Source organism: Diabrotica virgifera, chromosome 2 (assembly GCF_917563875.1).
Source record: "Diabrotica virgifera virgifera chromosome 2, PGI_DIABVI_V3a".
NCBI classification, from domain to species: Eukaryota; Metazoa; Arthropoda; class Insecta; order Coleoptera; family Chrysomelidae; genus Diabrotica; species Diabrotica virgifera.
Genome location: NC_065444.1, coordinates 208,078,448 through 208,096,391, shown reverse-complemented (window position 1 = coordinate 208,096,391; position 17,944 = coordinate 208,078,448). Strand labels below are relative to the sequence as shown.

At 34.4% G+C, this 17,944-nt stretch overlaps 1 protein-coding gene across 3 annotated transcripts in view; it reads left to right on the top strand.

Moving 5' to 3' along the window:
- LOC126879789 (kinesin-like protein Klp98A) overlaps nt 1–17,944 on the top strand; it is a 193,770-nt gene that overhangs the window by 128,708 nt on the left and 47,118 nt on the right. For all 3 annotated transcript variants that reach the window (XM_050643048.1, XM_050643051.1, XM_050643049.1), the window contains exon 16: nt 6,248–6,494. In XM_050643048.1, coding sequence (XP_050499005.1) covers nt 6,248–6,494 — 247 coding nt within the window. The remainder of the gene's footprint in view (nt 1–6,247; nt 6,495–17,944) is intronic.

The window sequence follows — 17,944 nt, the reverse complement described above, 5'->3', positions numbered from 1 at the left end:
GCCGCTTGTCTATAAAGTAACATAACTTTTTTCCTATTGTATATTTTGACTTAAAATTTTCCAAAATACTTCTTCTTGAATTATATTTTATTGTTGTGTTCGTTGAAATTAAAAACTAAAAAGTTTGTCACTCAACTTTTTTAAGTAAACATGAAACTAACGAAATATGATGACAAAATGTTTAAAAATTAACAACTGCTTTTTTAATCTGCTTAAACATTTTGGACAAATTTCATTGTTATCTACATACTTCAAAGATGACACAGTAAAATTTTCAAAAGGAAATATTTACAGCGAGGTAAATTTGAAAAATCATCAAAATTGATTTTTGGCATTTTTGTATAAAATTTCATTTTTGAACATGTTCCACCAACTCTAGATAAAGCGACCTCGAAAACATAAAAATAGACCAAAATTGGTCATTCACCTTAAATTTGATTTTAGTGGTCGACATAACGGTTGATGCCGCTCGCCTAAATATATAGATAGAAAAGTATTGTTTTTATTGCATTCCAATGAGAATTCGAGAATCTGGTCAAGTTTGGAGCGCTGTAAAACCTAGATAATAAATAAAATGAAACAACTTTATAGTGAAAATTGTTCATTTAAAAATCCTCTACAAAATCACTATGATGTTATTTTATTGTGAAATGAACGCAAAAAAAAGTTATAACCTCCAAAAGGAAACTTCTTACAAACTAATCTCTTATTTTTGTTTATAACTTTTTTGTTGGTCACTTGACGATAAAAAGTAATAGATATGAAATTGTAGAAAATTTAATTTGCTACATTTTATATGTAATTAAATTTTCTGTAGCATTGGTAGTTTAGAAGATACAGCGCGAAAGCCCTTTGCATCCCCTTTTCCAATATGGCGGCCGGGGGACAAGGGTGGCGACCCCAAAAACTTGAACTAAGCTTCTACTGAACCCCCTACACATTAAAAAAATAAAATTGACTCCTAAGAAATGCAACCCTAAATGTAACATTTCAGTGGAATAAGAAACTATATTGTAGATTAGAATAAATAAATAAATGAATAAATGTATTTATAATTACTACAAAATCTACTTTATTTCACAAAATTAAGTTTTATTTATTTTATTTCAATTCAAGGATTAAGTAATATCATATCCCTGTGCTACGCCAATGGATGTTGTTTATAATACAATACCAATACCAATGACAATACTTGATAATATACTTAGGAATGAAATGTCAGTTCTGGATGTAAATATGCAGTTTTTCTGCATACAACACAGTTACGCACCATGATTAGGACACTTAACGATTACGATTGTTCAATTCAAAGTCAAAATACGCTGACAAATTCACTTAAATGTCACAAATAAGGAAATTCTGAAATTATCAACACAAACGTAAACAAAGACGACTCCATGTTCCTTATTCTTGAAAGCGCGATGATTGGTTGATATTACCAATGGTGCCAAGTTTCACAAATAGTTAAAATTATCAGAATATAGTTTCATTTAATAATTAAAAAATTAATGTTTTTATTTTAATTCCTTGGTTGCGAAATAAGTATATTTAGAAATGGTTTCTAGTCACTAAGTAATATATTTTGATTTATAAATTAAAAGTAAATTATTCTAAAAATTGAAAATTATTTTGAATATTTACTTGAAAACAAAATGATATGACAACGTCAAATTAAGGATTTGTGCCTATGACTGTGACAATCTCCTGACTTCAAGCAAAGATGTAAATAAACCGGTCCATCTTTATTTATACGTCCATGGTCCATCCCCAATATGAATTCGTCGGAGATCTCGGCAATTAATACTTGATGTTCAACTGTGGTCTGGCCAATGGATACTGACATATTAGCCTCGCCATATGTATTAATTAGCTCACCAGTCGCTGTTCTAAGCTTTACTGTTGCAGGTGATAATTTATTATGGTCTCGTACTACATCTGGACGTGCGATAGTTCTCGTTGCACCTGTATCCACCAAAAATGATCTACATCTATTACTGATACGACCTTCGATGTATAAGTTGTGGATTCCACCGGAGGACGTAAGGTTGACAGTTACTATGGGGGCTCTAGTTCTCGAGGTCGGCAGTTGCCCCTTGGTGTCGACCCGCTCTAGTTTTCCGACGGCTGTACGATCTTCTTACAATTACGACGAATGTGGCCTACGTCTCCACAATTTCAACATCTAGGCTCGCGTCTCTTTGGCATCTGATTACTTAATACTCTCCGTATCATTTCCTCCAGACGTTCATCGTTGTGTTCGTCACTTTCTTCAATGGTTCTTACTCTATGGCCTCGTGAAGTTTGACTAGCCGTTTCGTGTTCCAATGCAATAGCAAGTGCTTCATCTAAAACTTTCGGTCTTGCTAGTCGTAAAGCTTTCTGTAGTTCATTATCTTTCAGCCCATTGACGAAGGTATCTACTGCAATTTCTTCTAAAACGCTGTCTGGCACCTCTGGATAAGCCAACCGCACCACACGAGCCACATCTGCTTCAAATTCTTGCAGATTCTCACTTGCTCGTTGACTTCTACTTCGCAGTTGTGCTTTGTATACTTGTTGTAGATGGGCATCTCCATAGCGTTTTTCTAGACGAGTGAACAAGGTCTGGTAACAATTTTCTTGACCCTTAGGAATTGATCTTAATATATCTGCAGCATCACCTCGCAAAGCAGCAGTCAAGGAAACAGCCTTTTCCTGTTCGGTCCAATGATTGGCGGTCGCAATAGCTTCAAATTGTCTAAGATATATGGACCAAGAGGACTTTCCATCGAATGGTGGTAATTTGAATCTCATATTATGCGACGTTTCGTCTCTCGGTAGTTCATCTTTCACTACCGGATCTAACGCTGCTGCATTAACTGATGGTTGTACTTTTGTATCGGTTATCATGCTCTCTAGTTGTTTGATCTTTTCTTCTACGGTCTCTACACTTTTCTGCATCTTATCGAATGTTCTAGAAACTTCTTCAAATTTCTCGTCATTCTGTCTACAAACGTCTTTAATTACTTGAGAAACACTTTCAAATTTCTCGTCGCTTTTTCTAGAAGTTTCATCGATCTTTTGAGAAACACTTTCAAATTTCTCGTTGTTCTGTCTACTAACTTCTTCAAGTTTCTCGTCGCTTCTTCTAGAAGTTTCATCGATCTTTTGAGAAACACTTTCAAATTTCTCGTTGTTCTGTCTACTAACTTCTTCAAGTTTCTCGTCGCTTCTTCTACTAACTTCTTCAAGTTTCTCGTCGCTTCTTCTAGAAGTTTCATCGATCGTTTCAGAAACAGTTTTTAATTTCGATAAGATTACTTGTTCTGCTGACTGGAAGTGGAACGTCTTTGGGTCTTCTCCCTTCTTCGTGAGGACATCCTCGAGTCGTGCTTGTAGGACTATCTTGAGCCCACTGCTGTCCAGATCCCGTTCCTCGAGCTGTTCACGGAGCTGTTTTACTGTAAGTTCTTGTAGCAACATCTTTGGTCGGCACACACGTACTTTCCAAAATGTCTTTTAACAGTCTTTCCGAATACCGAACAATCAACGCACTTTAACTATTCCCGACGAATAAAGTCCAAAAGTATTTTAAAGTCTTTCCGAATACCGAACAATTAACGCACTCCGGTTATTCCCGACGAATAAAGTTCAAAAGTCTTTTAAAGTCTCTCTGTAATTCACTTATTTATATCGCACTAAGTTAACCGAACACCGACACCAACTGTAGCGTGACTAGTGTAATTACTTCTAATTACAATAAAACCAGCGGTTCGTAATTTATATACGACTTTATTTATATTTATACAAGTTTACTTTACAAACTTTAGCTTAAGACTAACTCTATTTACAAATATGTCCTATTTATATATGCGATACAGATATTCCAGAAATATCTATATATCTCCAGCTATGTCCATGTGACTCGACCGCTTGGACGTCATCGGCGCTGCATCGGCGTATCTCGAAACATCGATAGTGTTCTGTCTGTGCGGAGACGGGAGCTGGTATACGAGGGTAGGTCAATACTTATTTTGTTACAATACTTTTCGAGTTATTCGCGATTTAAAATGTTAATTTTTCGACAAGAAAACTACGTTTTCAGACCGTTTTTCCCAAATAACTCAAAAAGTAAATATTTTATCGAAAAAAATATTTTTAGCAAAAGTGTAGCCTATAAAAAAAAACGAAAAAAATGGTGTACCAGTAAAGTCTACAAATTGAGTAGAAGCAAAGTTTTAGCTCATGAAAAATACGTTCTTATTCGTCTAATTCCAAATCGAATAATTCAACTCGAAATCACCGAAGAAAGAAGCGGTTTTCGGGAAAACCTTATTAACATTTTTAAAGTATCGAAAAAAAACTTATTATTTGTTTTTTTACAAAATTTACAGCATCAAAAATAAACGAGTTACACTGAAAAAAAAAGTTGGCCCCTTTTTTTTGGTAAAAAAATCGTGAAAACCTCCCTCTATTTAGCACCCTAAATGAAATTAATCGTTTGGCTTTACCATCTATTTTAACTGTATGTGTATTGTTTATATGATCTGTAAGTTTGATTGGTGTAAAGTGCTTATTTTAGAAAACAGTTGGTTTTATAGTAAAAAAAAATTTCTAAAAATTTTTGAAAAATTTCATTTTTGCAAAATAACTTAAAAAGTATTAGTGATAAGAAAAATCTTAAAGAGTAAAAAAATGTAGGTTTTGCTATTATAAATATGCTAGTTTCATTTTGTTTCTCCGTAAGACAAAAATTGGTTAAGATATGGCTGTTCAAAATTTGCATACACTCGTGATTAGTGACCCATTCAAGCTTTCTCAATTATAACCCTTTCAAAAATAAACACTTTAAACCGGTGAGACTGACAGATCATATAAAGAATAGATAGGTAAGTGAATTGTTTGTAAAGCGGTAGCGATTAATTTCATTTGGGGAGGTAAACACGGCGAGATTTTCATGATTTTTTACAAAAAAAAAGAGGGCTAACTTTATTTTGAGCGTAACTCGCTTATTTTTAATGCTAAAACTTTTGTTAACAATTAAAACAAAGCTTTTTATAAACACTTTAAAAAAGTTTAAATGGGTTTTTCCCGAAAAGTGCTTAATTTTTCGGTGATTTCACCTTGAAATATTCGATTTGGAATTAGACGAATAAGAACGTATTTTTCATGAGCTACAACTTTGTTTTTATTTGATTGATAGACTTTACTGATACATCATTTTTTGGGTTTTTTATAAGCTACACTTTTGCTAAGGATATTTTTTTTCGATAAAATATTTACTTTTTTTGAGTTATTTGCGAAAAACCGTCTGAAAACGTAGTTTTTTTGTCGAAAAATCAACATTTTCAATGGCAAATAACTCGACACGTATTGACACGTAAAAAACTCTATAGAACAAAAGTTGCCCAAAATCAGTCAATTTATCCATTTCCGGTCTTATCTTGAACGTATGTTTTTTCACCCCCGAGAAGGGGTGACTCACCCCCCAAGTAAAAGCAACCAACGGCACAATTTAAACTTTGAAGTGGAGGGTCCAAATTTTCATGCAATTCGGAGTTGCCCCTGCAAATTACACGGTATCGCCGAATTTACCGTTCATTTACTGGGCTATTCAGTCTTGATCTGATTGTCTCATATCCCAAGTTTCACTAAGCGTGTCTCAAGATTACTTTATAGATCCATTTTTTTTTCACGTTACATATTTTGACTTCATTGGTGTCTTTAAGCTTCCATACTTGTTCCTCTGAGTTATTCTAGTTATTATCTATTTATCCTCGTGTTTGGATATTATTAATATGGAGTGCCTCGTTGTCTTTTGGATCTTTTGTAATGAATTTTATTTTATTTAAGTTCATTTTAATACCATATAATGTTTGTCAGACTTTGTAGAGTTTGACAGTGTCATCGGCAGCTCTTATTTGCCATTTAAAGATTTCACCGTTATATTTATGATCATCATATCCTTACTCTCCTTAAGCTTCTTGGAAGACGGCTTCGCTCTATATATTAAACAGCAGTGGTGACAATACACAGCTCTGTCTTACATCCCGAAGAATTTCTATTTCTTTGAAAGGTTTGAAATTACTCGGATGTCCGCGGCTGTCAATATTTTTCAGATTTAAGATATTAATTAGTTTATTGTGTTGGACCTTGCCAACTGCTTTTTCTAAATCAACAAAGCATGTGTACACGTCTTGGTTCATGGTCAAAATTTCATTGTTTTGTTGTAAAAGTAATATATGTGAATGTTTAATGTGCATTTTAGACTTACTCTTAATTTAAAAAGAGTAAACTCCGTTGAAAGTCCCGATTCGTGTGAAGTCAATTATACCAGTAGTCCGGAAGTTATTCCAGATACTTTAAGTAGTGATACCTATCACACCGCTCCAAACACATGTTCTCCTCGCTTTTCGGACACGAAATTGGATGCCCTTATGAGCGATAGTGGTGTAGAATTAAGGTCTTCTTCTCGACCCCAAGACGACAGCGATCTCTCTAGTAATGAAGATAAGGTAAGTGCTTTTTTTTCTGCTTATTAAATATTAGGTAAAAAAATTTGGTTTAATATATCTACCAGTTCGTTTGCTATTTAGAGTTGTAAATTATTTGAAAGGAGAGCCTGGGGTGCTAAATTTGCACTTACTAAAGCGTTATGGGGACCTGTTGGGTTGTGAAAATTAGGTCCTAAAACCAAAAAGTTAAGTTTTCCATTTTAGTGGGTGGTGAGCGGATACAAATTTTCAAAAACGCTTTTTTCCGATTATAGTGCCATCTACCCACATTTAGAAAAAATGTCTAGAATAAAAGTTGCTTATTTTTACGCAAGGAATCCAAATCTGCAATAAAAAATGGGGGTTGCCATTTAAGATTAACTTTGTGACTTGCCCATTTTCTTACGCCCCACTCAAATCGCCAGATTATTGAAATATACACTGTTCTTCGTGCACTTAACTTACCTTGTCTTAATCTGACCCGCTTGAATTTTTCTGATGATAGATTCTTTTACGGACTGCGCTCAAGAACGCCTCTGTATTAACAGTTAGGTTGGCTAGGTGCTAAGTTTTCTCGACTTTGTTTTTTGGAATGGAAGCTTGGAACTTGAATGCGGGATCAATGAACAAAACTAGAATCATTAGAGCTATGGGTGTACAGAAGAACAAAGAGGTTCTGAGAAAGATGAATAAAGAAAAGGAAGTCTTAAATACAATCAAAACCAGAAAATATATCTCGGACATATTACACGTGGAGAGAGATACAACTTGCTCCAATTGATTATGCAGGGAAAGATTCAAGAAAAAAGAAGCATAGGGAGGCGCAGAATATCGTGGCTGCTCAGCCTGAGAGAATGGTAGGGATGTACATCAAATGAACTTTCAGAGCAACCGTCTCTAAAGTCCGAATAGCTATGACGATTGCCGACCTCCGTCTCGAAGATGGCACTTAAAGAAGAAGATAGGGTAGGCGTACATTACAGAGTACAATGTTTCTCCCCATGAGATTTTCTGACGCGCTCGAGTAACGCACAAAATCACCGCTTGGGCTACCCTACCTAGAGATTTAAAATTTCCGGAAAAATTGGGTGCAGGAAAAAACCTGTTTTTTTTTTCGGAAAAAAACAGGAAAAAATGGAAAAATACGGAAAAATTGACATTTGTTACAATATACTAAACAAATTCTGCATCCCGTATCAAAATCGATAAATTTAGTAGAATTCGATAGATCTAAATTATCAGAAGTGCCTTTTGTCTTTAAGTAGGTATATAAAAGACACAATATTAAAAAATATTCCCCAACTAGTTAACCAGACTAGTTCTCTTATCGAAAGCTTGCTAAAATATGTATGTTGAGAAACTCTACGAATTTTGTTCTAAGCTGATTCACTTTGCAGCCTCTTGATGCTCGCTTTAAAGAAGAATAATTGAATGAAGACCAACTACTGGAAGCCATAGACTTCATTTCTGAAATGGCTTGTTCACTAAGGCCCGGTACTAGTTATCGGGAAGTTTATTTGACAGATTTACAGTAATCTGCCGGATAAACTTCCCGATAACTATTTATTCGGAGGTGAAAAGACTGGGCCTAAACCTAGATGTAGGGAAGGTGGTGGCAAATCTAGCCCAATTTAGAATAAAAACTGGATTGTTTAGTCGAAATTATTTATGAGATAGTGCAAATATGTAGTAGGTACTAATCCCGTTATATGGTAGCAAGGTTTATGTACATCGCAGCCACTTATGCAAATTGCCTCCCGAATTTTAAATGGACCTCCATATTCCGCCTCTTCAGAAAGAAACTGGTCTTTACACGGCCTCATATATACAAGCAAAAAAATATGTTATCACAGGATAAAATTTATGTTGTTGCTATTCATTTAAATTTGGTTATAAACGAAAAACATATATTTATTTACGATACTAGACCCAGATCCACTTTTAAAAGAGACTGACAAAAATCATGTTGTTTGTGTTATCCGTTCAGGATGGTGAAGCGGAGATCGAGTCTGAATCAGATGCTTAGTCTGAAGATTGAGATTCAGATTCCGATAAAAATATACCACTGAGCAATTTGGTTAAATAATGTGCTTTCTACCTTTGAAGTTTCGGTTTTGACACTTACAATTAAAGTCTCTTAGTTTAAGAACACTTAAGTCTCAATTAAAAAATATTTTCAAATTTTCCCATTTTTTCCAATTTTTCCAATGGTCTGGAAAAAAACGGAAAAAAACCTGTTTTTTCCCAATTTTTCCCGTTTTTTCCGATATGTTAATTCTCTAGATACAACTTGCTCCAATTGATTATGCAGGGAAAGATTCAAGGAAAAAAAGCATAGGTAGGCGCAGAATATCGTGGCTACTCAACCTGAAAGAATGGTGCGGATGTACATCAAATGAACTTTTCAGACCAACCATCTCTGAAGTCCGAATAGCTATGATGATTGCCGACCTCCGTCTCGGAGATGGCACTTAAAGAAGAAGATAGGGTAGGCGTATATTACAGAGTACAAGGTTTCTCCCCATGTGATTTTCTGACGCGCTCGAGTAACGCACAAAATCACCGCTTGGGCTCCCCTACCATTATAAATATTACCTTAATTTTAGTTAAAAATCAAAGGGAAATTTCCTACAGAGGGGTTGAAAGAAGGGGTAAAGTTGAGAATTTTTAAAATATACATGGATGTCATTTTACTGTTCTTTTTGCTTTATCTCAAGAAAAGGAAATATTTGGTAGGATAAAGAAAACTGAAAATTCGTTGACAAACTTTGTATAGGGTTTTTGTGGTGGTAAAAATGATTGTGTCAACTATAACCTTATCAAAAGTATATTTACTATTTCCATTGGGAATAAGCCACAATTTTACTGTAAAATAAGTTTATTTGTTGTTTCAATTTCCATTTCGGAAATCGTTCTTAAAATACAAAACAATAATAAATTAAACAATTTTTTTTTGTTTCTTTGTAAAAAAATCTAATAATTTTCATTGATATTGACAATCTATACATATGTTATACGTTTTTAAGTAGATGATTTTAAAATGATATTGTCAATATTCTTAGTTTCGTGCCTGGGACGATTTTATTGGAAGATAGTTCATTCCATTACAGGAAATCAACTTTAACTTAAGAATACCTGACAGAAAAATCATAGCATGCGATTTGTCTTCAAAAAGACAATCACATGCAATGATGCCAGTAAAATTCTCCTGTTAATGATCCCGTAGTAAATCGTGAGGACAAACGAGGTAAAAAGCTCATGATTATATTCCAACATGGTAAGTATTTGGCCTTACTTTTAGTTTACTCTCAATATTAACACCAAACTCTAGTTTTTATAATATGTATATTATTTTAATAAAACATACTACATTTATTATAGATTCTAGAATATGTTGTTGACCCACTACTAGTGGTATTTTTTTTCTGTTGACCTCCTCCTTTAGTATGGGTAACCAGATTCTACTGCATTCTGCCGAGAAATTTGCGAATTGGTTTCATTCATCGGCAGAAATTTAAATTCGTCGGTAGAAGGTAGTAGGATCTGGTTATCCATATTAAAGGAGAAGGTCAACAGAAAAAATACCACTATAACTGGGTTAATATCACATCGAGGATACATATCATTTTATGTATGTTTTAAAATAACCTAGATATAAAATCAGAGTTTGTTGTTAATACTGAGAGTAAACTAAATGTAAGATAAAATACTTAATATGTCGGGATAGCATCATGAGGTTTTCTCCTGGTTTTCCTCATGATTTACTATTTTCCTCATATTTACTGTCATTGTATGAGATTGTCTTTTTAAGGGCAAAGCACATGCTATAATGTCTGAATCGTAAATATAAATGAGTCAGGTAAAATTAAATTAATAGAAGAATGTTTATCAAGTAGCAAAATCAAAATTTGTTTAATTTATTGTGGAACGATTTCCGAAGTTGAAATCTAAAGGTCAAATAAACTCACTGTACATTAAAACTTAAAAATGAGATATTTATTTTATAATTTTGTTTTGATAATGACTTCTAAATTATTGCCTTCTAATTCTATTAGAGGTAATATTAGAGTTATTCTAATTGTTGGGTAATTTTTTTCGCCCCTATACTTTTTCGTTTAATACATTGATTTTTATGTTAAACCATTGACAAGTTGTGATAATAAATATAACACTAAAACTACAAAAGATACTCCCCGTTAAGATAGGCAAAATTTCCTCACTCCCAGGATCCAATTTTTTCATTGTTAAACGGTACATGTGATAAGAAATAAGGCAAAATTTTATGCCACCGCGCCATCCCGTCCCCGTACCACAAAAACGTAATTTTTCCGTTTTTATTTATTTTTATTCTTTTTTCGGTGGGTTGCAGGCGATTTCAAAATTTCAAAAAATTCGCAGGCATAGTTGAGGCTCTTAAAAACTTGTCTATTATTTATTTATTCTTGACCCGTAGGTTGAGCGTACGTAACCTAAAAATGTTTTTTTTAATGCGTATAACTTTTGTAGATGACTGCAGGTCAATTTTTTGTTGTGTATTTTGTCAAAGTATAAATCTCTAATTTTTTACAGATTTTTTCGAAAGGTGTGCCACCTTTAAAAACCCAAAAGGTGATAACTGATTCCCCCTCCCCAAAAACATGTTTGTTCAAGGGTTTAATCGATACAATCTGAATCAATGCGTCTTTAGTTTATATTTAAAAAAAATATGAAAAAGAATAGTTTCAGATCTCAAAAAAGCAAATACAGTATGCGGCAAAATCAATAGTACTGAAATGAATATTAAATGTTTATGATTACTTATATAATATTTAGTATACAGGATATAACCTTGCAAACATTATTCACGACGAGGTTTCCGATGAAACAGGTGTTAAAGATACCCTCTGGGACGAAAAAAATCTTTAATTCTAGTCCACAGTTCCGGAGTGTCAGACGGTGGATCCTTCTGCCTCCTTTACCATTCCCCGTGTGTTAGGTGTCAGGTGGCATTAGGTCTGGTAAGTGGCTAGGGCTAAGCAAGAGACTCCCTGACCATGTGACAGGTTGTGTCATCCTGTTGAAACCATTGTTGATTTTAATCTTAGACCGTTTTGGGGACCTTTTCCCTAAAACTGTAAAAAGTATTCCACGATAAAAAAAATTCTGCAAAACAGAACCATCCTGAAGCACCTAACATTAACACGACATTCACATACGTTATAACGAGGTTTGGAAACCACTCAGTACGTTTTGGCGCATGACACATACATCCTTTAGGCATACGCATTTTAGTACTGTTTATTTTGCCGCATACCATACAACCATTGTTTATGCGAAAAATCAAGTTTTCAAGGGTCATTCGAAATTTTTTACTGGATTTACCCAACTTTTTTATTTTTCTATATCATAACAGCCGGTTTCAAATTTTTTTATAAAATAACATGAGACTACGTATTTTCCAAATTCCGGGAAGCTAGAGGTTTCGTGAAACATGCGAAAACTCTGTTTTATTTGAAAATGTGCGCATCTTAATAGTGTTTAACGGTGATTTAAGATGGAAGAATTCAGTAAAAATATCCAAGAACATTTGAAAACTGGAATTTCGTATAAGGTGGTGTTGTATATGTATATTTCTTCTACGGCTGGAAAATATGTCATCTCATGTTTTTCAAGAACATACTTTGCAACGTGTCATTTAATGGCGCATAACGACAAAAATAACGACGAAAAATCTGGCAAAAACACCAAAAAATACTTGTCTTCTTCTTTGTGTGCCGTGCTTGTTTTCAAGGGTTGGCTATCGTCGTATTAACAAACTGATGAAATGTTTCTCCGTCGGCAGCTATATGAAACAATTCCTCGACCTTTCGACCTGTCCATTGTCTAATGTTGCGCAGATGACAGTTGTTTTCTTTCTCATTTTTATGAACGCTTCTAATTTGTTGAGATTCTTCATTTTTGTTGTCCAAGTTTCACATCCATAGAATAAAACGGACCAGACGTAGCACTTCAATACTCTTAGACGTATGGTCAATAACAGACTTCTACTGTATAATACAGAACGCCAGCTAATAAAGCTTTTTCGTGCAAGTTCTATTCTGGTCGAAATTTCCTCATGACTTTCAACCCTGCAGTCAATCCAGCTACCCAGATATCTAAAGTGTTCCACCCTTTCCAGGATTTTGTTATCTAATTTTAGTACTGAGACCACCAACTATTTTGTTTTCTTTTGCCGTTAAAAGCCCTTTGCAATACATTCGTTGTTTACAGTGTTCACCAGGGTTTGAAGGTCTTCCAGTCTCTCTGCCATTATGGTGATGTCATGCGTATCTGATGTTATTAGTGATTTCACCACCGATATTAATACTTCGCGACGATTATTTTTAACGCTTCCTCAAAAATTGGTTAGGTGTACGCATTGAACAATGTCGGTGAGATAACACATCCCTCTCTGACACCACGCTTAATAGAAACTTTAGCTGAAATTTCTTGGTCCAACTTAATACAAGCGCAGGGCCGTGCGGTGCTATGATGCGGTGAGGCAGCCGCATCAGGCGGCATCACAAGAGGGGCGGCATAATCAGTAAAATCAAAATACAAATAATTGAGCCATTCAATAATTAAACATATTGTTGTGTTTCATGATTATTGATATGAGATAATATTTTTATATGTCATTTAATTTAATCAATGCTTTAATAATAATCTAATTAATTTACCAGATCACATATCAATATGTTTTCAATCTCAGGGCTTTTTATAAAATTAATTACTTACATACGTGGCTTCTAAGTATTTCTTAATGGTTCCTAATCGGGATAGGAAAGAAAAGAGTAAAATAATAACACATATGGGTTACAATTGTAATCAAAATATTGTTTATTTTATTTAAATGGCAATCACTGCTTAATATTTGCTATATCTTATTATTCTTAAACATAACATTTACACATGGGAATCTTATTTCCTTTTGATTTCCAATTGAAAGTTTTTATTAACATTTAACTATTATGATTTATTAGCAACAATTCTATTTAAGTTTGATGAAGCTTTTCTGATATTATTGATTATGTTTCTTCAATTTTAAATGTGGTATTTACTACGAAAAACCCATACATTCATGTCCAAACAAATGAGACTGACCTTTTTCTGGTGCACTGAGAATGTCTTCACACAAGACCCGTTTCCTGCTATCCTTGGCTGCAATCAAAACCTCGTCCTGGCTTCCAGTAATGTTCTCCTCTGAAACTAGCTCGTATAGCTCTCGTTTCCTGCTTCTGTCGTGATGCTGTGTTCTACCTTTTTCGAAACTGCAATCAGCTACCGGGAACTCTTGGCTCAAGGAGGTTCTTTTACTCTCAACCTGGCCTACCTCTCGTTCTACGATAGATACTCCACACTCACGGAACTACACCGGCTTTCTCACTCTCCGTACACTACCGTCTACTACTCGACTTCACTTCTCGACAGCTCAAAACATTCTGCTCTCTATTTGTCATTCATTCCCCTACTTTCTAAATATCCCTTCCAGATTCACAAATCAAAATTCCACCACCAACTCTCATTCGCAGTATTCCTCAAAACCAATTTTTAAACTTTCTAAATATGCTTAATGGATTTCAAAGAAAATAGTTAATTCCCATTCTAAAATTACTTTCTACTATATACAAATTTTAATGACCTATTCTCTATTTCCACTTAGTCTTATTTAGCATCGGCTAATGATCGATCCTTCCGCGAACAAACATAATTACCTATTATCGATTTCACTTGAGTCTTATTTAATCACTTCTTAAAATTAAATATAACAATTTGTTGTATACAGGTTGTTCTAAATTTATATGCCCGTGGTTGAGAAAATTGAAATTATTTTATATTAAATTGAATTTTGTTTATAATTATCAAAATTTAATTTTCATATCAAATAGAAATATAACAAATCCCCGCCTTGTATTCGATAAAATTTATCTGCATTTTTAAATAAATTTTCTCGAGGCAAAACCAACTCCCTGTATATTTCCTTACTTTAATCTACTTCTTATATCCTAACTTACTATCTACTTCATGTAATTCTGTCTTTTATTCGTGATATTTGTATACATCGTGAATATTATAAATTCCTCGGATCTTTTCCGAGTTCCTGTGCCTCAACTCATAACTATTTATCCCATTTTCATTATTCACGATGTACGGGCCTTCGAAAACAGGCATCAACTTTGCGCAAATGCCCCCAGGAAGATTTGATACTCGTAATGCCCTCACGAGTACTTTTTCACCCTTTTGGAAAGTCACTGGTCTTCTTTTTCTATTTTGTTCCTGTCTTTGGATATATTTTTCGTTGCTTCGCCGTAATCTTCTCTGTACGGTTTCAATCACCTGTTGATATTCTTTTGGCTCTTGGTCTTCCCATGGCCTTATCGGCAATACACCCTTCATGATGTATTCTGGGGTCTCTTTTGTTACTGTGCTCGGAATTGTATTTAGATACCTTTCTATTTCCGCCATTTTCCTGTCCCAGTGGCGATGTTGACCATCTGTTGCAATGCGAAGAAATTTCGTCACTTCCTGTATGAATCGTTCCGAAGGATTACTCTGTGGATGCCTGATGCTGACAAAATTTGTCTCTATTCCTCGTTCTCGAAGTTGTCCCTTGAAACGATCATTTCGGAAATACGTTGCATTGTCCAGTAGGATCTTTTTTGGTGTTCCTACTATGGCTATAAAATTGTCGATTTTTCTTAATATTTCCTCCCCCTTTGTGGTGCGGCAACTATATAATTTTACGTATTTTGAAAACACATCCACCATTACCAGAATATGTTTGTTCCTTTTAGTGGTCATAATTAGATCGCTTAACATATCTATTGCTACAATGTCTAGTTTGTTTCGGGCTTCAATATTTTTGGCAACATTTTCGTTTTTGAAATTCCGACTCTTATATTTTTGACATACATCGCACTTCTGGGTAATTTCCTTTGCAATGCGGTAATCCTGTCGGCTGATGTAATTTTCCCTAAAAACGAGCCAAACTTTTCTGCTACCGATATGCCCATTGTCCTCATGTAATTTCTTTATTATCTTTTCGGCCAATGTCTGTGTCACTAAATATAGTTCCTTTCCGTCTATTCTCTTAAAATATATGTCATTTTCTACTTCCGCTCTTCTTTTCTCTCTTTCCTCTAGGTCTTCTTGGTTTGTCCTTATCTCATTTAACGAATATATCCCTTCTTCTTGTATTAATCTATTTAGTCCCACCTGTAGAGTAATTGTTTCCTTTTTTCCCGTGTCCTCATCCCGTGTTAGAGCGTCGGCTATTATGTTGTCTTTTCCTTTTATATATCGGAACTCAAAATCATACTCCTGTAATAATAGAATACCTCTATGTATTCTATTATTTACTAATCTATTCTTCATGATATGTACTAAAGCTGCATGGTCTGTTTCGATTGTGAATTTTGCTCCCAATAAGTAAAACCTCAATTTGTTTACGCAATATAGTACACTGGCAAACTCCAATTCTGTAACACTATATTTTCTCTCATGTGTTTTAGTCACTCGCGATATAAAACATATCGGCACTTCTTGGTCGTTTTGTATTTGAGACAGAACTCCTGCAAATTTTTGTATGGACGCATCAGTTCGGAGTATAAAAGGTAAATTGTAAATGGGGTGGTATATTTTCGTTCCTTTTGCGAATTCTCGTTTTAATGTTTCGAAAGCTTCCTCCTGTTCTTCTTTCCAATTCCATTTTATTCCTTTTTTAAGCAACTTTATCAGAGGGATTTCCTTTTGGCTCAAATCGGGAATCAGTTTTTTAAAATAATTAATCGTGCCAAGAAAACCTCTCAATGTTTTCAAATTCGTTGGTCTTGGGTATTCATCTATGAGCTTGACTCTGTCTTCGGATAATCTTACTGTTTTGGTGTCCAATTGAAAACCCAAATAAATGACTTCTTTTTGAAAAAATTGACATTTTTCAATGTTTAATTTCAATCCCGCTGTGTCCAATTTTTCCAGAATTATTTCTATGTGTTTCAGATGACTCTGAGTATCTTGTGAAAAAATTAATAAATCATCGATATAATGAACTATGAAATCTTCGTGGCGATTCAAAATGGTATGTAGAGCTCGGACGAGTGCAGCACAAGCACTCTGCAATCCAAACGGCACTACCTTAAACCGGTAGACAATACCATCAATAGAAAAAGCGGTGTAGTTTCTACACTTTTCAGCTAACGGTATCAACCAAAAACTGTGTTTTAAGTCAATTTTCGAAAATATGTGTGACCCGGTGATTCTTCCAAAAATGGCCTCGATGTTTATAGGTGATTCATATTGTGATACAGTGTGCTGGTTGATATTCCTGGCATCTAAACATAATCTCAATTCTCCACTGCTTTTTTTTACTATCACAATCGGGTTAACATACGGTGAATCACATCTTTCGATGATTTGATCTTCCAACATTTTATTTATTTCTTCTTTCACCTCTTGTCGATACTTGTATGGAATCGGGTAAGTCTTTGATCGAAAATTTCCCAAGTTTTTCACCTCAAATGAATGTTCGTATTTTTTAGCCACTCTGTTTTCCTCATTGATCAAATTTTCGTAGTTTCTTAACATCAACCGCAATTCTTTTTCTTTCCCTTCTCCACATATCAATTTTCTGTCTTTTTTCTCAGATTCTTCACACATGTTTACCGTGCATTCTGCATCCTCGTTTGCATATACCTCCTCTTCAAATACCACTGTTTCAATCATATTCTTTTCACTTTCATTTTTTAGCTTTATTTCTTCTTCTCCTGAGCCCGTCTCTTCTTTTGAGGAATCCCAGGTTTCCTTTGTTTCTGATACTCTCAAATTTTCTTCTTCTGGGCTCAACTCTTCTTTTGAGGAGCCACAGGTTTCATTTTCTTTTATCTTTTTCTGACCTTTTCTCCTTTTTCTTCTTTGTCCTTGCTTCGCTGCCAAATTCATTTCCACTGTTTGTTCTTTACCTGATTCGTCCGTATTTTGTTTCTCATGTTCCTTGTCCTGTTCTTTTTCTTTTTCTTCTGTTAGTTTCATCGTATTATTTTTAAAATCTATCACTACATGTTTTTCTGCCAATTCGTCCACTCCTACTATCATATCATGTGACATGTTTGGCATTATTACACATTGTAGTGCATACATATTCTTGCCCAGTTGTACCATTACTCGTATGCCTTCATTTATAGTTGCCAATGTCCGTTTGTTTGCGCCCACTAAATTTACCCTAGGTATTTTATAAATTAAATTTGTTAAGTTAACTTCTTCTATTAGTTTTCTGTTGACCAATGTTATTTCAGATCCAGTGTCTATCATAATTTTAATTGGTTTCTCGTTGATAAATCCATCCACAAATTTTAAATTAACTCCATTTTTCTTTTCGTTGTTTCCTGCCAATTTAATAAACTCCTTGGGGTGACAAAAGATTCCTGTTTGATTTTTGGTTTTTAGTGAGCGCCGTC